The sequence below is a fragment of the Pristiophorus japonicus genome, chromosome 22 (assembly GCF_044704955.1).
Source record: "Pristiophorus japonicus isolate sPriJap1 chromosome 22, sPriJap1.hap1, whole genome shotgun sequence".
Lineage (NCBI taxonomy): Eukaryota > Metazoa > Chordata > Chondrichthyes > Pristiophoridae > Pristiophorus > Pristiophorus japonicus.
The window spans coordinates 9,321,474-9,338,768 of NC_091998.1; the positions used below are offsets into that span (position 1 = coordinate 9,321,474).

General features: G+C 51.0%; 1 protein-coding gene across 2 annotated transcripts in view; it reads right to left on the bottom strand.

The window, feature by feature from the left end:
* LOC139234849 (ras-GEF domain-containing family member 1A-like) overlaps positions 1 to 14,221 on the bottom strand; it is a 35,717-nt gene extending 21,496 nt beyond the window's left edge. Inside the window, exons 1-4 of one of the 2 annotated variants that reach the window (XM_070865601.1) lie at positions 13,991 to 14,221; positions 5,895 to 6,071; positions 5,098 to 5,217; positions 404 to 541 (exon numbers count right to left, since the gene is read on the bottom strand). In XM_070865601.1, the coding sequence (XP_070721702.1) occupies positions 404 to 541; positions 5,098 to 5,217; positions 5,895 to 6,071; positions 13,991 to 13,996 (441 nt within the window). In that variant the 5' untranslated portion in view covers positions 13,997 to 14,221. Of the gene's footprint in view, positions 1 to 403; positions 542 to 5,097; positions 5,218 to 5,894; positions 6,072 to 7,022; positions 7,044 to 13,990 lie in introns of those variants that run through there. The other variant, XM_070865602.1, reaches the window with a different exon arrangement.
* Positions 14,222 to 17,295: the final 3,074 nt, after the last annotated feature.

A 17,295-nucleotide genomic window follows, 5' to 3' on the forward strand; every position in this document is an offset into this window, starting at 1 on the left:
AAATAAATTCTCCTGATCTCCCCCTTGGGTTTTTTTGCCAATGATTTTAAATCTGTGTCCTCTGGTTACTGACCCTCCCACCACGGGAAACTGTGTCTCCCGATCTACTCTATCAAAACTCCTCGGAATTTTAAACGCCTGTTAAATCCCCCCTGAACCTCCTCTACTCTAAGAAAAACAACCCCAGCGTTTCCAGTCTCTCCACATAACATGTACCTTGAAATTACGCTGGGGGCTTAATGGCACATTGGAGTGAAAATGTCAGTGAAAACAGTTTCTCCTTATTTACCCTAACACAACGCCTCACAATGGGGGAATGTCGGAGAATGTCAAATTCTTTAGACAACCCCGCAGAAAAATATGCAACGCTAAAATAGTTTACAAAATCAGCTCGTTTTCTCACCTCATCGCATTGTGCTATCTGGTGAGTAATCTCCTTGAGTTCCTTCATCGATTTCTCATCCTGAAAATCGTGTGGGAATGTCTCGGTCCATTCTGTCAGCAGCTGGATGATTTTCGGGACAAATTCCTTCACTTTGGCCTGTGGGAGAATGAGCCAAGGGCTTGAACGACACGACAACAACAATCTGCCTTTATACAGTGCCCCTTGGCGCAGAGAAACAGCCCGGGGCGGGTCACAGAGGTGCAATGGATGCCATAGAAGGAGGTATCTGGAGAGCCGACCAAAAGCTTGGTCAAAGATCTGGGGGGGTCTGAAAGGAGGAGACGAGGTGGAGATGATTTAGGAATAAAGAAAAGAAACTTGGATTTATATAGCGCCTTTCACGACCATCGGATGTCTCGAATATTGGCCCCAGGACACCGGGGAGAATTCCCCTGCTCTTCTTTGAAATAGTGCCATGGGATCTTTTATGTCCACCTGAGAGAGCAAACGGGGCCTCGGTTTAACGTCTCATCCGAAAGACGGCCCCTCCGACAGTGCAGCACTCCCTCAGCACTGCACTGGAGTGTCAGCCTGGATTTATGTGCTCAAGTCCCTGCTCTCACAGGTGGACGTAAAAGATCCCATGGCACTGTTTCGAAGAAGAGCAGGGGAGTTATCCTCAGTGTCCTGGGGCCAATATTTATCCCTCAATCAACATCACAAAAAAACAGATTATCGGGTCATGATCACATTGCTGTTTGTGGGAGCTTGCTGTGCACAAATTGGCTGCTGCGTTTCCCACATTACAACAGTGACTAGACTCAAAAGTACTTCACTGGCTGTAAAGTACTTTGAGACATCCGATGGTTGTGAAAGACACTATATAAATGCAAGTTTTTAAAAAATATTTATTTTTAACATAACGTTTGGTTTTTACTATTTGCAATGATCCACCGAACTAGCTGAATTTCACCTATTGTTTTGTCAGTTCCTGTCAAACCCCGTTAAAGGTTTGGCCTGTAGAGATTGTAGAGATCAAATGAAACAGCTTAAAGGTGACGAAAGGACAATAATAGTGCCCTTCAAGCTTTGCAGCGCTGGGTGTCTAAACACTAAAAAACCCTAGAAGGAGCCCAAACGCTAATGGTGCGAGTGATTTGCAAGACGTCCTGGGGTTGTGACAAGGTCGCGGATGTCTCTATGCTTCACACTCTGCCAGAAAGACTGAGTGCATGCACACATTGTACTTGATTATATCCTTACGCCAAACCAGCTTTTCTGTCGCTATAAACGGGCCACCCTCACAGCATAAGAAATAGGAGCAGGAGTCGGCCACTTGGCCCCTCGAGCCTGCTCCGCCATTCAATAAGATCATGGCTGATCTGATCCTGGCCTCAGCTCCACTTCCCTGCCCGCTCCCCCTTAAACCTTGACTCCCTTTATCGCTCAAAAATCTGTCTAGCTCCAACTTAAATATATTCAGTGACCCAGCCTCCACAGCTCCCTGGGGCAGAGGGTTCCACAGATTCACCACCCTCCGAGAGAAGAAATTCCTCCTCATCCCCGTCTTAGATGGGCGGCCCCTCCCCACACCGACGTGGGTGACAGTGACAGAGACGCGCACCTCCACAGCTGCTGGTCACTGTTGCCTGAAGCAATGTGCTCTGGGAGCAAGGGATGGGCAGGGTCTGGGTGTAGCGTGTGAAGCTGCCCCGGTGCTGGCACCCTGCCACGATCAACTTTCGATGAAGCGCAGCCTGTTCTCAGCACTTTGACGTCACCGATGGCAACTGTGGCACCTCGCCAGGGGAGGAATGCTGTCAGATGTTCACCCTCGACCTCCGTCTAGACTAAGCACTGGATCAGAACATTGAGTGGGGGTGGGGGGGGGAGGGGGTTAGGGGGGCAAGCAGGGGGGGAAGACTTTTAACTCCTCGAACTTTTTGTTTGGGTCGTGACAATCAACCAGTTCTTCTACTGGAAGGCCACAAGAGTTCAGAAAATAAATTTTGATTCCTGTTTAGCATGAGAGGGTTAGAACTCTGGATAAATATTTAATCTGGTTGTTCGTCTCTCATTTTACAAAGAGCCTGCTGGTATGATGGCAGCCCACGTGATTGGCATCGTTTGCGCCTTCCCCCCCCCCGTTAACGCAGCGCCTCCGGATTTAAGGGGGGGGGGGGGAAATGGGCCGTTAATGGTTCTGCACCCGGACGCGGCGAGAGAACCAACTCCCGGTAAAATTTCACCGGAGGTTTGCGGCGGCAGTCACCCCTCGCGCCCCTCGCTCCTACGTCCCGGAGATCAGCGTGCTGTGCGCCACCCCCAGTACTGCCCCGGACCCGAACCTCTGTTCCGCGGCACCCCCCACCCGCCCCCAGCATTGCCGGGCGACAACAGCTTCAGCTGCAGGAGGCGTTGTTAGGGAGGCCGGGCGCCCGACCTGTAGCGCTCTGTAGACCCGTTCCGAGCTGTAGCGGGCGCAGTGAGGTAAATAATGTCGCCCTCGGGTAAGCACGAGTGTTCTTTTGTTGCGATTTATGTTGTGGTGGTGGGAGTTTATTTATTGGGTATGTTTTTTGGTGTTTGTTTTCCAGGTTCCCTCCCCCCGACTCCCGGCCCCGAGGCCTCTCTCAGGGCGCTCGGAGGCCGGCTGTTTAGCTGGGGATTTTCGCTTACCCAGCCGGCCTAGCGCCCAGAGAGTGGTGTGGAAAGCCTCCCTAGCGCCCCACCCTACACTCAGGGCCCAGCCGGTGAATGTTGTGGCTGTAGCCGCAAACCATTTCCCTCCTCGGACTTTACCGCCCCGCCGCCATTACCGCCCTCATTAGCCTCCAACCGAATTTCCGCCCCATAGACTTCCCAAAAACATTTTCTTTTCCACACAACCCTGTGGGTGCAGGCGAGGGAACGAGAAACCAGCAGGCAAAAGGAAGGATCCAGGGCAAGGGGAACTCGGAGTAAGAGAAAGAGCTGGTGAAGAACGGAGGGATGGAAGGTGGCCAGTGTTTCACTACACTCTCCCCGGTGCCCTGGGGCCAATATTTATCCCTCAATCAACATCACAAAAGCAGATTAACTAGGTCATTGTTACATTGCTGTTCGTGGGAGCTTGCTGTGCGCTAATTGGCCGCCGTGTTCCCCCACATTACAACAGTGACTGCACTTCAAAAAGTACTTCACTGGCTGTAAAGCGCTGTGGGACGTCCTGAGGTGGCGAAAGGCGCTATATAAATTCAAGTACTGTCTTTAATGGGTTTCCGATATCGTGCAGAGAAAAACAGATGAGTCACAGCCATTTGCCACAGGCAGACTGGGAGCTAGCCCGAGAACTGTTAAAGCTCCCTTCTGTTACCCAGCAGAATATTTCCATATTTCGCAGCAACGTTATGTAAATCACATTTCCGTCTCACAGACCCCATTCCCGCTGAGCAAATAGCGAGCAAGTCAGTCAGAGCTGCCAGGTTTCACACGTTCGTTCGGCTGCAGGCGCATACATTCACCTCCCTGTCAAAAACACATTTGCAAAATCTCACAGCGAGCTTCCCCTTGTCACCGAGGGTGCGGGGCCATTTCATCTTCCATCACTTGCCAGAGTTCGATTCTTCGGTAACGAAACGGGAATTCTCGCAAACCCCTCCCCCCCCACCGCCCAACACCACGCAGCCCTCCAAATGCTAAACCCAGGGCCCGCCTGGCAAGACCCCCCGTTCAGTCTCAAATGTCGGTGGCGGCCGCGATGAATTTACCGACCGGTGGAGGGGAGGGGGGGGGGGCAAGCGCGGGCGTTGCACCGGGACCGTCGTCGGGATCTTCAGCAGCCGGGCGCTACTGGCTTGTGCCCCCGGTGAATTTTCGGTAAAAGCTGCACTCCCGGTTAGGCAACCTCTTACGCTCCCCGCCAACGCCCGCTCTGGCCGCTAACTGAGGCGTTAGACAACCGACAATCCAGCCCCGGGTGTTTACTCGGTTACTCCCCCAGTGCAGGAGGTGGCACAGAGGCATGCAGAATTCACACAGCGCTGGCAACGGCGGAATTCTAGTCTCTCGCTCGCGGTCAGCATCATCATAGGCGGTCCCTCGTGTCGAGGATGACTTGCTTCCACGCCAAAAAGGGATGAGTTCACAGCTGTTTCAATGAAAGACCTAATATCCCAGATCCTGAACTACATGTTGAGGGGGTGGAAGATGCCTGTGCGTGGATTTTTTAACGTGGGGTGGCCGTTGCACACCAGCCACCACACGGGCTTGACAGAGCTAGGTCTTGGTCCGGTGGCAAGGGTTAACCAGGACGACTGGAGACCAGCTCTGTTGCACAGACCTAGTTTGCATATATGCTCCGACTGTCCATAGATCGCTAGCTCTGTCAAGCCCGTGTGGTGGCTGGTGTGCAACGGCCACCCCACGTTAAAAGAATCCACACACAGGCATCTTCCACCCTTCAGGATGTAGTTCAGGACCTAGAATGTCAGGTCCCTTATTGAAACACCTGTGAACTCATCCCTTTTTGGTGTGGAAGCAGATCATCCTCGATACGAGGGGCTGCCTAATATAATAATAATATATGTGCACGCACTAGGTCCGTGCGCGTACATATCGCAGTGTGGGCTGCCCCTGGGCCCTCGGCTCCTCTGGGCCCCAAACTCACGCCTGCGGTACACCTAGGGTGAGCAACAATGTTACGGCAAACGCTGCCAGGTTCTGCTCTGTACCTTATCCGCCTCGGTTCCCGTCTCCAGCTGCTTCGTGCAGATCTGCCCGACCTTCGCCAGCAACTCTTGCGGGTGGATGAAGACACGTGAGCTCAGGAGAAAGGTAAAGATGTACGTCCGCTGTGAGCAGGGAGAGAAACGGATCCACGTTCATTCATCAGAGCTGATCTGAAAAGACCCTTCCCCATAGCTTTAGCAGGAGTGTAATTCCATCATAAATAAATGGGCAAAAATAGCGGAGAGGTGAACTGCTGACGGATACGTTAAGTGTCCATTAATCAGTATCCACGTGTGTATCTGTCTCTCAGTACCTGTGACTCAGGGCCTGTGTCTCCTGTGATGGGAGAGTTGGTTTACTAGAGGGATAAACTTCGATAGGAGAGTTAGTACATCAGAGGGATTGGCTTCAATGGGCAAGTTAATGTACTAGAGGGACAGGCTTCGATGGGAGAGTTACTACATCAGAGGGATTGGCTTCAATGGGCAAGTTAATGTACTAGAGGGACAGGCTTCGATGGGAGAGTTACTACATCAGAGGGATTGGCTTCAATGAGCAAGTTAATGTACTAGAGGGACAGGCTTCGATGGGAGAGGTAATGTTATAACTTTGTTGGGGTACATGACTTTTTTTCTTATCCCTGACGTCCCAATCAAACAGCAATCAGGAAGATCTGACAGTAACAAGGCCACAAGTCGAACACAAAACTGAGGAAAATGGTCCACTGAAGTCTCACTGACCAAAATAACCAAACATTCTGATGGTTAAGAGAAGGGATCGCCCCGTGCAGAGTACTCACGTCAGGATAGTAATCAACCGTGGGCACCAAGTGCTCAATGAGCACCTCGAGGGACCCCGAAACGACGCTGCCGTCCTGGTACACCGGATCACCGCACTTCTCTACATCTGGCTGCACGTGGCCGCTGCAACTGGTGCCAAACATGCTGGGGAAAATTGGTGTCTGGGGCATAGTTTCCTAGAGAGTGAGAGAGAGAGAGAGAGAGAACGTGAGCAACCTAGGAATGCCCTTGCTTTTTTATGCAATAAGTCGCATCCCTTTCCTTCCATAAAGACTTGCATTTATATAGCAGTTTCCACAACCTCAGGATGTCCCAAAGTGCTTTACAGCCAATGACGTACTTTTGAAGTGTTGTAACGTAAGAAACATGGCAGCTGATGTGCACACAGCAAGTTCATACAGACAGATAATCCATCATATCTTTTACATCCTCCTCTGGCTGGGATGACTACATCTGCTCTACCTCCATTGTCCATACCGACCGATTAGGGCAGACAATTGGTGTAGTCCAAGTGATTTCAGCCCATGCACCCAAGTCCCGCTCACCCATCACCCCCTGTGCTCACTGACCGAGTCCTAACTTGCACTGAGTCCCGCTCACCCATCACCCCCTGTGCTCACTGATCGTGTCCTAACTTGCACTGAGTCCCGCTCACTCATCATCCACTGTGCTCGCTGACCGTGTCTTAACTCGCACCAAGTCCCGCTCACCCATCACCCCCTGTGCTCGCTGACCTAAACTGGCTCCCGGTTAAGCAACACCTCGATTTCAAAATTCTCATCCTTGTTTACAAATCCCTCCATGGCCCTCGCCCCCTCCCTATCTCTGTAATCTCCTCCAGCCCCCGAGATGTTTGCGCTCCTCTAATTCTGCCCTCTTGAGCATCCCTGATTATAATCGCTCAACCATCGGTGGCCGTGCCTTCTGTTGCCTGGGCCCCAAGCTCTGGAACTCCCTCCCTAAACCTCCCCGCCTCTCTACCTCTCTTTCCTCCTTCAAGATGCTCCTTAAAACCAAGCTCTTAGACCAAGCTTTTGGTCACCTGCCCTAATTTCTACTTATGCGGCTCAGTGTCAAATCTTTTATCTCATAATACTCCTGTGAAGCGCCTTGGGACGTTTCATTACGTTAAAGGCGCTATATAAAGTTGTTGTTGTTGTTGTTGGGTCAGTCGCGGCACTTGTGTCCCATCGCCCCGTCTTCTGCGGTGCCTTCACGCTGCAGCAACTTTTGATTGCAGACCGTGTTAGACTATCTGCATGACTTTATCATGTCCCTATTATAGACTACCGCACGGGTATATTAGACTGTGAGCCCTACGACACGGATCAGCCAGAGTCCGAGAGTCTAGGCAAGTCCAGAGGACTCAAGTCCAGTTGCAGTCCCACTCCAGGAGTTCAACACATAATGAAGGTGGACAGTCCAGTGCAGAGACTGAGGCAGCGTTGCAATATTGTAGCTTGGGTGGGATGTTGAGCTGAGCAGCTGTTACTGTGCTGAAGGTGGATGTAAAAGATCCCGTGGCGTTATTTCGAACAAGAGCAGGGGAGTTATCCCCAGTATCCTGGGCCAACATTCATCCCTCAACCAACATAACAAAACAACAGATGATCTGGTCATTGTCACATTGCTGTTTGTGGGAGCTTGCTGTGCGCAAATTGGCTCCCGTGTTTCCCACATTACAACAGTGACTGCACTATCACTGCTCCTAGTACAGTATCACTGACAGATTACTGCTCCGAGTACAGGTACAGTACTTCAAAAGTACTTCATTGGCTGTAAAGCGCTTTGTGACGTCCGGTGGTTATAGAAAGCAAGTCTTTGTTTCAATCATTGCTAGCCATTCACCTCAGTGCTGTTTGTGCGATTTTTGTCCCATTTGCTTAAAGAACAACAGTCACTGCCCTTCAAAGCAAGTTATTGAGCGGGAAGCATTTTGGGATGTTTCCGAGAGGCGCTAGAAGGCGCGATATAAATGCAAGTCTTTCTTTCAAATCAGTGGCCGAAGTCGTGCCTGCCAGGACATCAGATGGGGGGAGGTTAGGTCCCACATTGCTACAGCATTTTAAACTGGCAACAGAAGAGAATCAGTACCATCGGTCCTGCAGACATTACACGAAACAAGAACCGGTTTCTACAACTAAATGAGCTCAAATGAGTTAAAACCGCTTCTGTGACCGGGAGGGTTATCAACGCCCCCCTGACAGACCAGCTGAATAATTCCAGACAATTCTGCTTTTGCTTCAGACTCCCAGTGGTTTGCAGAGGTAATTTTCTGACCATTCATCGCGTTGCTGTTTGTGGGATCTTGCTGTGCGCAAACGCCGCGTTTCCCACGTCCCGACAGTGAGCACACTTGGGAAAAGTACTGCATCGGCTGTGAAGCGCTTTGGGTCGTCCTGAGGCTGTGACAGGCGCTCCGTAAATGCGAGTCTATTTTTTTTCTTCTTCATTTATTTTGACACAAAAATACCATAAATATTGTGTAAATATCCACTGGACTCGTGTGTGGGAGCCCCGTTTGGGTAAGGCAATGTCCCTGACCCTGCTCCTCAGCCGGGATTAACCCCTGCATTGTGTGCTCCCTGCCCTGCGCCACAGGAAGCTTGCCCTGCTACCAAAACACGCCAGTGCTCAGGCCCGACGTGCGAAGCAAGGTTAAAGAAAACAATCCCAGCCACACAAGCAGGAACCCTGAGCTCATCAGCCCGACTTCCTGGTCCCAGGTCCGGCGCGGAGGACAAACAAAAAGTACTGCCGTCCCTGGAAAGTTTTAAAGGCACAGGCCAGCTCCCGATAAACATCAGGGGGCGGATTTTCGGCTCCTCCCCGCTCCGCTTTGCGCCCCGGAGCGGCGGAAATGGCGGCGGCGGCGAGGGGGTTCTGGGCAGGCGGTCAATCTCCAGCGCCCCGCGGCGATCCTCGGGTCGGGTTTTAGCGGCGGGCACAGAGCAGCAGCGCAGGGAAGAGCTGCGCTCGGTGTGCAACCGCCCCCGCCCCCGGTCGCGACACCGGCACGAGCTTGAGCTCCTGCCCGACCCTACCGCCCCGCAGTGACCGCCTGGGGCGGGCCGACTATACCGATAGCGGAGAGGCAAGTTACAGACTCCTGAGGCAAGTGTGACTGCTTTTCCTTTTAATATTTTTTGCGATTTGTCTTGTGGGGGGCGGGGGCATTTTGGGAATGTTTTTGTGGGATTTTTAGGTTTCCCCCCCCCTCCCTCCCCGGCGTCTCTGGGAGCGCTCCTGGCCTGGCTCTTTAGCTCGGGAGTTTGCCGTGGTAACGCCCCGAGAGAGGTGTACAACGCCTCCCTCAGCGCTGCTCAGGGCCCAGCTGGCCAAACTTACTGACTGAGGCGCAAATTGTTCCCGGGCGCTAACTTTACCGCCCCACCGCCATTACCGCCCCCAAAAACATCAAAGCCGAAAATCCAGCTCCTGGCTTAAAAGCCCCTTCCAACATGACACCTTCACCAGCTGCCACCATGGAAGGGCGCCCCTCTTGTGGATGGTGGGAACTGGCAGCTAATCGGGAGGCTTCCTATTCTGGCCCAATGTCCAAGCACCATAACCAGGCATGGGACTGGAGACAAGTGCAATATAAACAACAGAAGCTCAACGGCCACCTTCTCAATCTTGGAATCGGATATATACTTAAAGAGGAAAGGCTTTCAGGGCGATGGGGAAAGAGCAGGGGGGAGTGGGACTAATTGGATCGCTCTTTCAGAGAGCCGACACAGGCTCGATGGTCCAAGTGGCCTCCAGCTGTGCTGTACGATTCAATGATCTGGGAGGGTTTGGGGTGCTCACTTTTGCGGGCACTACGCGAGTGAATCCGACGCAAACATCTGGTTTAGCGCTCTTGGAAGGATGTAGGGGAGGGTAGAAGCTGGCACATTTCTCAACTGTCTCACCCCCACTCCCAGTGGACAGTTATCCCGGGTACATAGAATCATAGAAATTTACAGCACGGAAGGAGGCCATTCGGCCCATCGTGTCCGCGCCGGCCAACCAAGAGCTATCCAGCCTATACCCACTTTCCAGCTCTAAGTCCTTAGCCCTGAAGATTATGACACTTCAAGTGCACATCCAAGTACTCTTTAAATGTGGTGAGGGTTTCTGCCTCTACCACCCTTTCAGGCAGTGAGTTCCAGACCCCCACAACCCTCTGGGCGAAGAAAAATCCCCTCTAAACCTCCTAGCAATTACTTTAAATCTATGCCCCCTGGTTGTTGACCCCTCTGCTAAGTGAAATAGGTTCTTTCCATCCACTCTATCTAGGCCCCTCATAATACACCTCAATTGAGATCTCCCCTCAGCAGCATCTGTTCCAAGGAGAACAAACCCAGCCTATTCAATCTATCCTCATTGCTAAGATTCTCCACTCCCGGCAACATCCTTGTAAATCTCCTTTGTACCCTCTCCAGTGCAATCACGTCCTTCCTGTAATGCGGTGACCAGAACTGCACGCAGTACTCCAGCTGTGGCCTAACTAGTGTTTTATACAGTTCAAGCATAACCCCCCCTGCTCTTATATTCTATGCCTCGGCTAATAAAGGCAAGCATTCCGTATGCCTTCTTAATCACCTATCTACCTGGCCTGCTATCTTTAGGGATCTGTGGATCTGCACTCCAAGGTCTCTTTGTTCCTCTACACTTATCAGTGTCATATCATTTAATGTATATTCCCTTGCCTTGTTGACCTCCCCAAATGCATTACCTCACACTTATCCAGATTGAATTCCATTTGCCACTGTTCTGCTCACCTGACCAGTGCATTAATATCTTCCTGCAGTCCGCAGCTTTCTTCTTCATTATCAACCACACAGCCAATTTTAGTATCATTTGCACTTCTTAACCATGCCCCCAACATTCAAGTCCAAGTCATTGATATATACCACAAAAAGCAAGGGACCCAGCACTGAGCCCTGCAGAACCCCACTGGTAACAGCCTTCCAGTCACAAAAACACCCATCAACCATTACCCTCTGCTTCCTGTCATGAAACTACCAGATTGACGTAAAACCCCATCTGGTTCACTAATGTCTCTTTGGGGAAGGAAATCTGCCGTCCTTACCCGGTCTGGCCTATCTGTGACTCCAGACCCACAGCAATGTGGTTGACTCTTAACTGCCCTCTGAAATGGCCCAGCGAGCCCCACTCAGTTATCCTTCAATCTGAAGGACTGCAGCGGTTCAAGAAGGTGGCCTTTCAAGGGGCAATTAGGGATGGGCAATAAATGCTGGCCTTGCCAACGACGCCCACATCTCATGAACGAATAAATAACCTTTACAAAATAGTGGCCAAGCATTTGGCATATTGGCTGCCTCCCCTCTTGGCTCGGGAATGGTGAGGGGTGTCAAGGAGAGGTGGAAACTCATTAAAAAAAAGCAAAGCGAATCATTTTTTTTTAAAACAGTATCCAGTGTCCCAAACAGGATGGTGCACCAGCTCACTGACATTCCAACGTGTTGCTCACAGCTCATCAACCACCTTGTGAACGCGACAAGTTAAAAATACACAACTATCTCACTTCTTCTTCGCGGCAAAGTCAGCAGGCTTCTGTAGAAAAATGACATGTATTTGTACATGTATGTACCAAGCCCGATTCCGAATGGAACGGTGTGGCCACCACACGCTACTGCACCTGATGCCCCGTAACCCAATGCCCCTCCAGTACATAACATAAGAACATAAGAACATAAGAAATAGGAGCAGGAGTAGGCCATACGGCCCCTCGAGCCTGCTCCGACATTTAATACGATCATGGCTGATCTGATCATGGACTCAGCTCCACTTCCCTGCCCGCTCCCCATAACTCCTTATTCCCTTATCATTTAAGAAACTGTCTATTTCTGTCTTAAATATATTCAATGTCCCAGCTTCCACAGCTCTCTGAGGCAGCGAAATTCACAGATTTACAACCCTCTGAGAGAAGAAATTTCTCCTCATCTCAGTTTTAAATGGGCAGCCCTTATTCTAAGATCATGCCCCCTAGTTCTAGTCTCCCCCATCAGTGGAAACATTCTCTCTGCATCCACCTTGTCAAGCCGCCTCATAATTTTATACGTTTAACAACATGCAAAAGCTTTACTTGAAGTGGGGGAAGATTTGAAAGGAGGGAACAGAAGAACAGCAGAGTAAGGAAGGTTTAGGGGGCCAGGAGTCAGCTATGGGCAGCACACTCGACTCTGTGTCAGAAGGTTGTGGGTTCAAGTCCCACTCCAGAGACTTCAGCATAAAATCCTAGGCTGACACTCCCAGTGCAGTGCTGAGGGAGTACTGCACTGTCGGAGGTGCCGTCTTTTGGCTGAGACGTTAAACTGAGGCTCCGTCTGCTCTCTTAGGTGGCGTTAACCATCTGATAGCAACTATTTTGAAGAAGAGCAGGGGAGTTCTCCCCACTGTCCTGGCCAATACTTATCCCTCAACCAACATCACTGAAACAAATTATTACGTTGCTGTTTGTGGGACCTTGCTGTGCTGTGTTGTTGCATTTCCTACATTGCAACACTGCAAAATAATTTAATTGGCTGTAAAGCGCATTGGGACATCCGGAGGTTGTGAAAGATGCTATATAAACAACCGTTCTTTTTTCAGGTGACAGCACAGTGGTTTTTCCCAGCCGGTACTGTATTTAAAATTCTTCTAAGTGCTTGGCGGTAATCTGTGACACACTCTGTTGACATTTGAGCAGTTACTGAGGCACGTACCAAACACCAAACCACGTACAGCTATTGCCCACACTTCCACAGCAAAGCACCCCAAGGCACCGGGCCAGTATTTAACAAATTGTTTAATAGGCATTGATAGGAAGTGGCACGCGAACACACGGTGTGTTAAAGCAGTGAATATTCTTTGCTTTAAGTCAAGGTGAAAGAATCAACAGGCGTTGAGGTAGTAGCTCATCGAACCCACAGGACATCACAAGACGCTCTGCATCCAGTGCAGTTACTGTTGGCAAATAGCGCACAGCACGTGCCCACTAACAGTAACCGAGATAGTTCGCCAGATTTGTTCATCTTTTTTTGGCGGTGTTGGTTCTTCAATAAATATTGGCCAGGACACCGGGGAGAACTCGCCTGCTGCTCTTCAAATAGTGGCCACGGGATCTTTTACGTCCATCTGAGAGGGCAGACGGGGCCTCGGTTTAACGTCTCATCCAAAAGACGGCACCTCTGACAGTGCAGCACTCCCTCAGCACTGCACTGGGAGTGTCAGCCTAGATTAAGTGTCTTGACTTGAGTGTTGTTTCTCAACTCTGCAGTCTCTCTCCGACCGAGACGGGAGGCACAGACAGGGTTTTACACCCTGGCTTACAGCCCCCTTAAAGACTGCGCATTTACCGAGTGTTTGTACAGGAGTCAGCACCGAGACAGAACCAAATAAACAGTCTGCTCTCACTGCGTGTACAGTCCAGGACAGGTTTGCACAAATTAGCAGAGCCTTGTGCGTCAGAAGTGCTCGGTTAATGCACCTGCTTGACAGCCTGCCCAATTTTCCATCTGTTATGTTTCACCGCCGTGGTTAAGACTCTGTGCCGGAGGGTCTAATGGGTTCAGTCTACCCCACTTTTGTACAGGAGTCAGTACTGAGCGATACAAGGGGTTTGCTATACCAGACTGGGGGAATAGCCATGTATTTACTGTATACATATAAGAGTTAACACTGAGCGATACAAGGGGTTTGCTGTACCAGACTGGGGGAATAGCCATGTATTTACTGTATACATATAAGAGTTAACACTGAGCGATACAAGGGGTTTGCTATACCAGACTGGGGGAATAGCCATGTATTTACTGTATACATATAAGAGTTAACACTGAGCGATACAAGGGGTTTGCTGTACCAGACTGGGGGAATAGCCATGTATTTACTGTAGGCATATAAGAGTTAACACTGAGCGATACAAGGGGTTTGCTGTACCAGACTGGGGGAACAGCCATGTATTTACTGTACACACACAGGAATTAACACTGAGGAATACGCAGAATAGAATCTCTTTAAGAACTTCAATGACTGAAGTTAAAGAGAATTGGTGGGATTTTTACACGGAAACCCGAACGGCAAATGCAAAATAAACGTAACTCCTTACCCTCATCCTCAGCACTGACAGCTCCACTCGCTGCTACTCAGTGGCTCTCTGTCGGCTGTAGACCAAGTGGATCAAACGTCCCCAAAGGCAGAATTCCCGCTGGGGTTCCCCTGCTCTCTCTCATGCACCGACTGTGTGTGTGTATGTGTGTGGTGAGCCTGAGAGTCTTTGTAAATAAGACTTCAAGCCCTTCCTCCTTTTACTCCCACACGCCCCCGCTGCTCTCGACTACTTCCCTTTTCAAAGTAACCGACCCAACAGGTTTCAGGGTGCACTTCACTCTTTGACAAAGATCATGTTTTCTAGCACTTCCCCGACACCAGGCGGTGGCCAAAAGAACTGCCACACGCCCACGTCAGGGGCAGTCTCAAAACTTCCCTTCATTGCCAAAAGCGTAGAGTAAGTCCTTCGCCACATTCTCATTTCCCACTGTTTCAGTCGCCTTCCCTTTTAAGGCTGCTGAAAGCTATCACTCCGACTAAGCCCCAAATATCATCATCATAGGTAGCCCCTCGGAATCGAGGAAGAATTGCTTCCACTCTTAAAATGAGTCCTTAGGTGGCTGAACAGTCCAATCCGAGGACCACAGTCCCTGTCACAGGTGGGACAGATAGTCGTCGAGGGTAAGGGAGGGCGGGACAGGTTTGCCGCACGCTCCTTCCGCTGCCTGCGCTTGGTTTCTGCATGCTCTCGGCGATGAGACTCGAGGTGCTCAGCGCCCTCCCGGATGCACTTCCTCCACTTAGGGCGGTCTTTGGCCAGGGGCTCCCAGGTGTCGCTGGGGATGTTGCACTTTATCAAAGAGGCTTTGAGGGTGTCCTTGTAACCTTTCCTCTGCCCAACTTTGGCTCGTTTGCCGTGAAGGAGTTCCGAATAGAGCGCTTGCTTTGGGAGTCTCGTGTCTGATTAATCCCCAAATAAGAAGGCAAGAAGTAAGAGCAGGAGGAGGCCATTCAGCCCCTCGAGTCTGCCCCACCATACAGCGAGATCGCGGCTGGATCTGATCGTGTGCCCGGCCGCGGAAGTCCCGGTACCAGTCCGGTGAAATTGCCATTACCGTCCCTCGCAGGAAGTGGAACGCAATGTCACGCGCTCCCTCTTCCTAATGGGGCGGGTTCCGGGGGGGGTGTTGGGGGTTGATAATGGGGCGCGATCGGCAGCGCTTCGGGTAGTGCTGATGTGGCTCAGCGCCCCCCCCCCCCCCCACCCCTGCAAACCCTCCTTCGCTCCAAGTGGGGGGAGCATGCTACGCACTCCTCTGCCGGGTGTATGATGGCCCACCAGGGCGGTGTGGAGCCAAGGCCGCAGCCTGGCACCCAACACACAAAGGGGGGTGGGGGGGGGGGGGGCGCGGCAGGCGGACCGACCGGTGAATCGGCCAAACAGGTTAAGATGGCGGCGCGGGGCACACTCCCAACCTCCCCTTTAACTCCTGCTCGGGGAGCGGAGGTTGGCCCGGTACGCGACCCGCGAGGCTGGCGCTGACCCCGTTCGCGGGGCGGGAAGGTTGGGCGGGCGGCACTAAGGGGTCGGCCCGCACGCCGATAACTTCATCGCCGGTTGCGTGGCGGCCAGGGTGCTACCGTGGCAGCGCCTCCGCTAACTCCCGTGCAATTTCGCGGGAGCCAATAGCGTAACCCTCCCCCCCCACCCCCCCTCGGCCCGTTAGTGTCCCCCGCTAACGGCCGTCGTAAAAAGGGGCAATTTCGACCCCTGTAATTCTAACCAACACCTCCAAAAAAAAACACAGTTTATTTACTTCGCTTGTTGTTTGTGGGATCTTGCTGTGCGCAAAATGACTGCCCGAGCTGTCGCTGCACTTCAGAGTAACTCAGGGTACGGGAAGTGATTTGAGGCTGTCCTGAGAGCACACACTGTTTAAATGATCGCTCTGCCAAGAAGACGGTACAGGCCCTCCTTCTGCGCTGTTTTACTCTACGATTCAATGAAGTCCGTCTGGCACAAAGGATGGCACCTCTGGCCAGGCTGCACACCCTCAGTGCAGCACTGCAATGTCAGCCTAGGTTGTGGGCTCAGGTTTCTGGAGTGGGTCTCGAACTGATACTGAGCCAAACTGTATGAAACTTGGGAAGGGATCATAATTTGTTTATTAAAGAAAGAAAGACTTGCATTTATATAGCGCCTTTCACGACCACCGGACGTCTCAAAGCGCTTTACAGCCAATCAAGTACTTTTGGAGTGTAGTCACTGTTGTAATGTGGGAAACGCAGCAGCCAATTTACGCACAGCAAGCTCCCACAAACAACAACATGATAATGACCCAGATAATCTGTTTTTCTGTTACATTGATTGAGGGATAAATAACACCAGGGATAACACCCTGCTCTTCATCGAAACAGTTCCCTGGGATCTTTTACGTCCACCTGAGAGAGCAGACGGGGCCTCAGTTTAATGTCTCATCCGAAAGATGGCACCTCCGACAGTGCGGCGCTCCCTCAGCACTGCACTGGGAGTGTCAGCCTAGATTTATGTGCTTGAGTCCCTGGAGTGGGACTTGAACCCACAACCTTCGTTAGGGATAATAAACCAATGAACTGTCCTTTATGTACACAAACTAGGCTAATTGGCCCACATAACAGGAAGTGACCTTTTTGAACTTGGACCAGTGTAATTATCAACCTCATTAGGCACGACACGTTGTTGGATTAGGCCAATTAACCTTATATTATGTAAATTCAATAACGGAAACGAGACCTTTCCCTCAAGCTCAGAACCTACAACTGCATCTTTGTCAAATTTCCATCGACCTGTGTAAAGGGGTGAGCAACTGTGGGGGAAAAATACAATTAATAACACCATTGTTTTTTCTCTAATTTTTTCCTACAGCTGCGATCGGACGGGATCTCGTAAAGGGTGCAATTCTGACAGAAAAAGTGGGCGTGCTGATAACATTGGATCATTCACGGGGGCGGGGGCGAGTGACGGGGCTTCACTAAGTACATCACGTTTCACCACTTTGATAAATGCGTGTTTTATGAATCCAGCTGGGTTCGGTGAACAGATTTTAATTGATGCTGAATAAATTCTCCTCCGTGCTGTAGGTGACGGGGTAGACACAGGGAGGATGTTTCCCCCTGACTGGGGGAGTCGAGAACCAGGGGTCACAGTCTCAGAATAAGGGGTCGGCCATTTAGGGCTGAGATGAGGAGAAACTTCTTCACTCAGAGGGTGCTGAATTATTGGAATTATCTGCCCCGGGGGGCTGTGGAGGCTCAGTCGTTGAGTATATTCAAGACAAAGACCAATAGATATTTGAATATTAAGAGAATAAAGGGATATGGGGA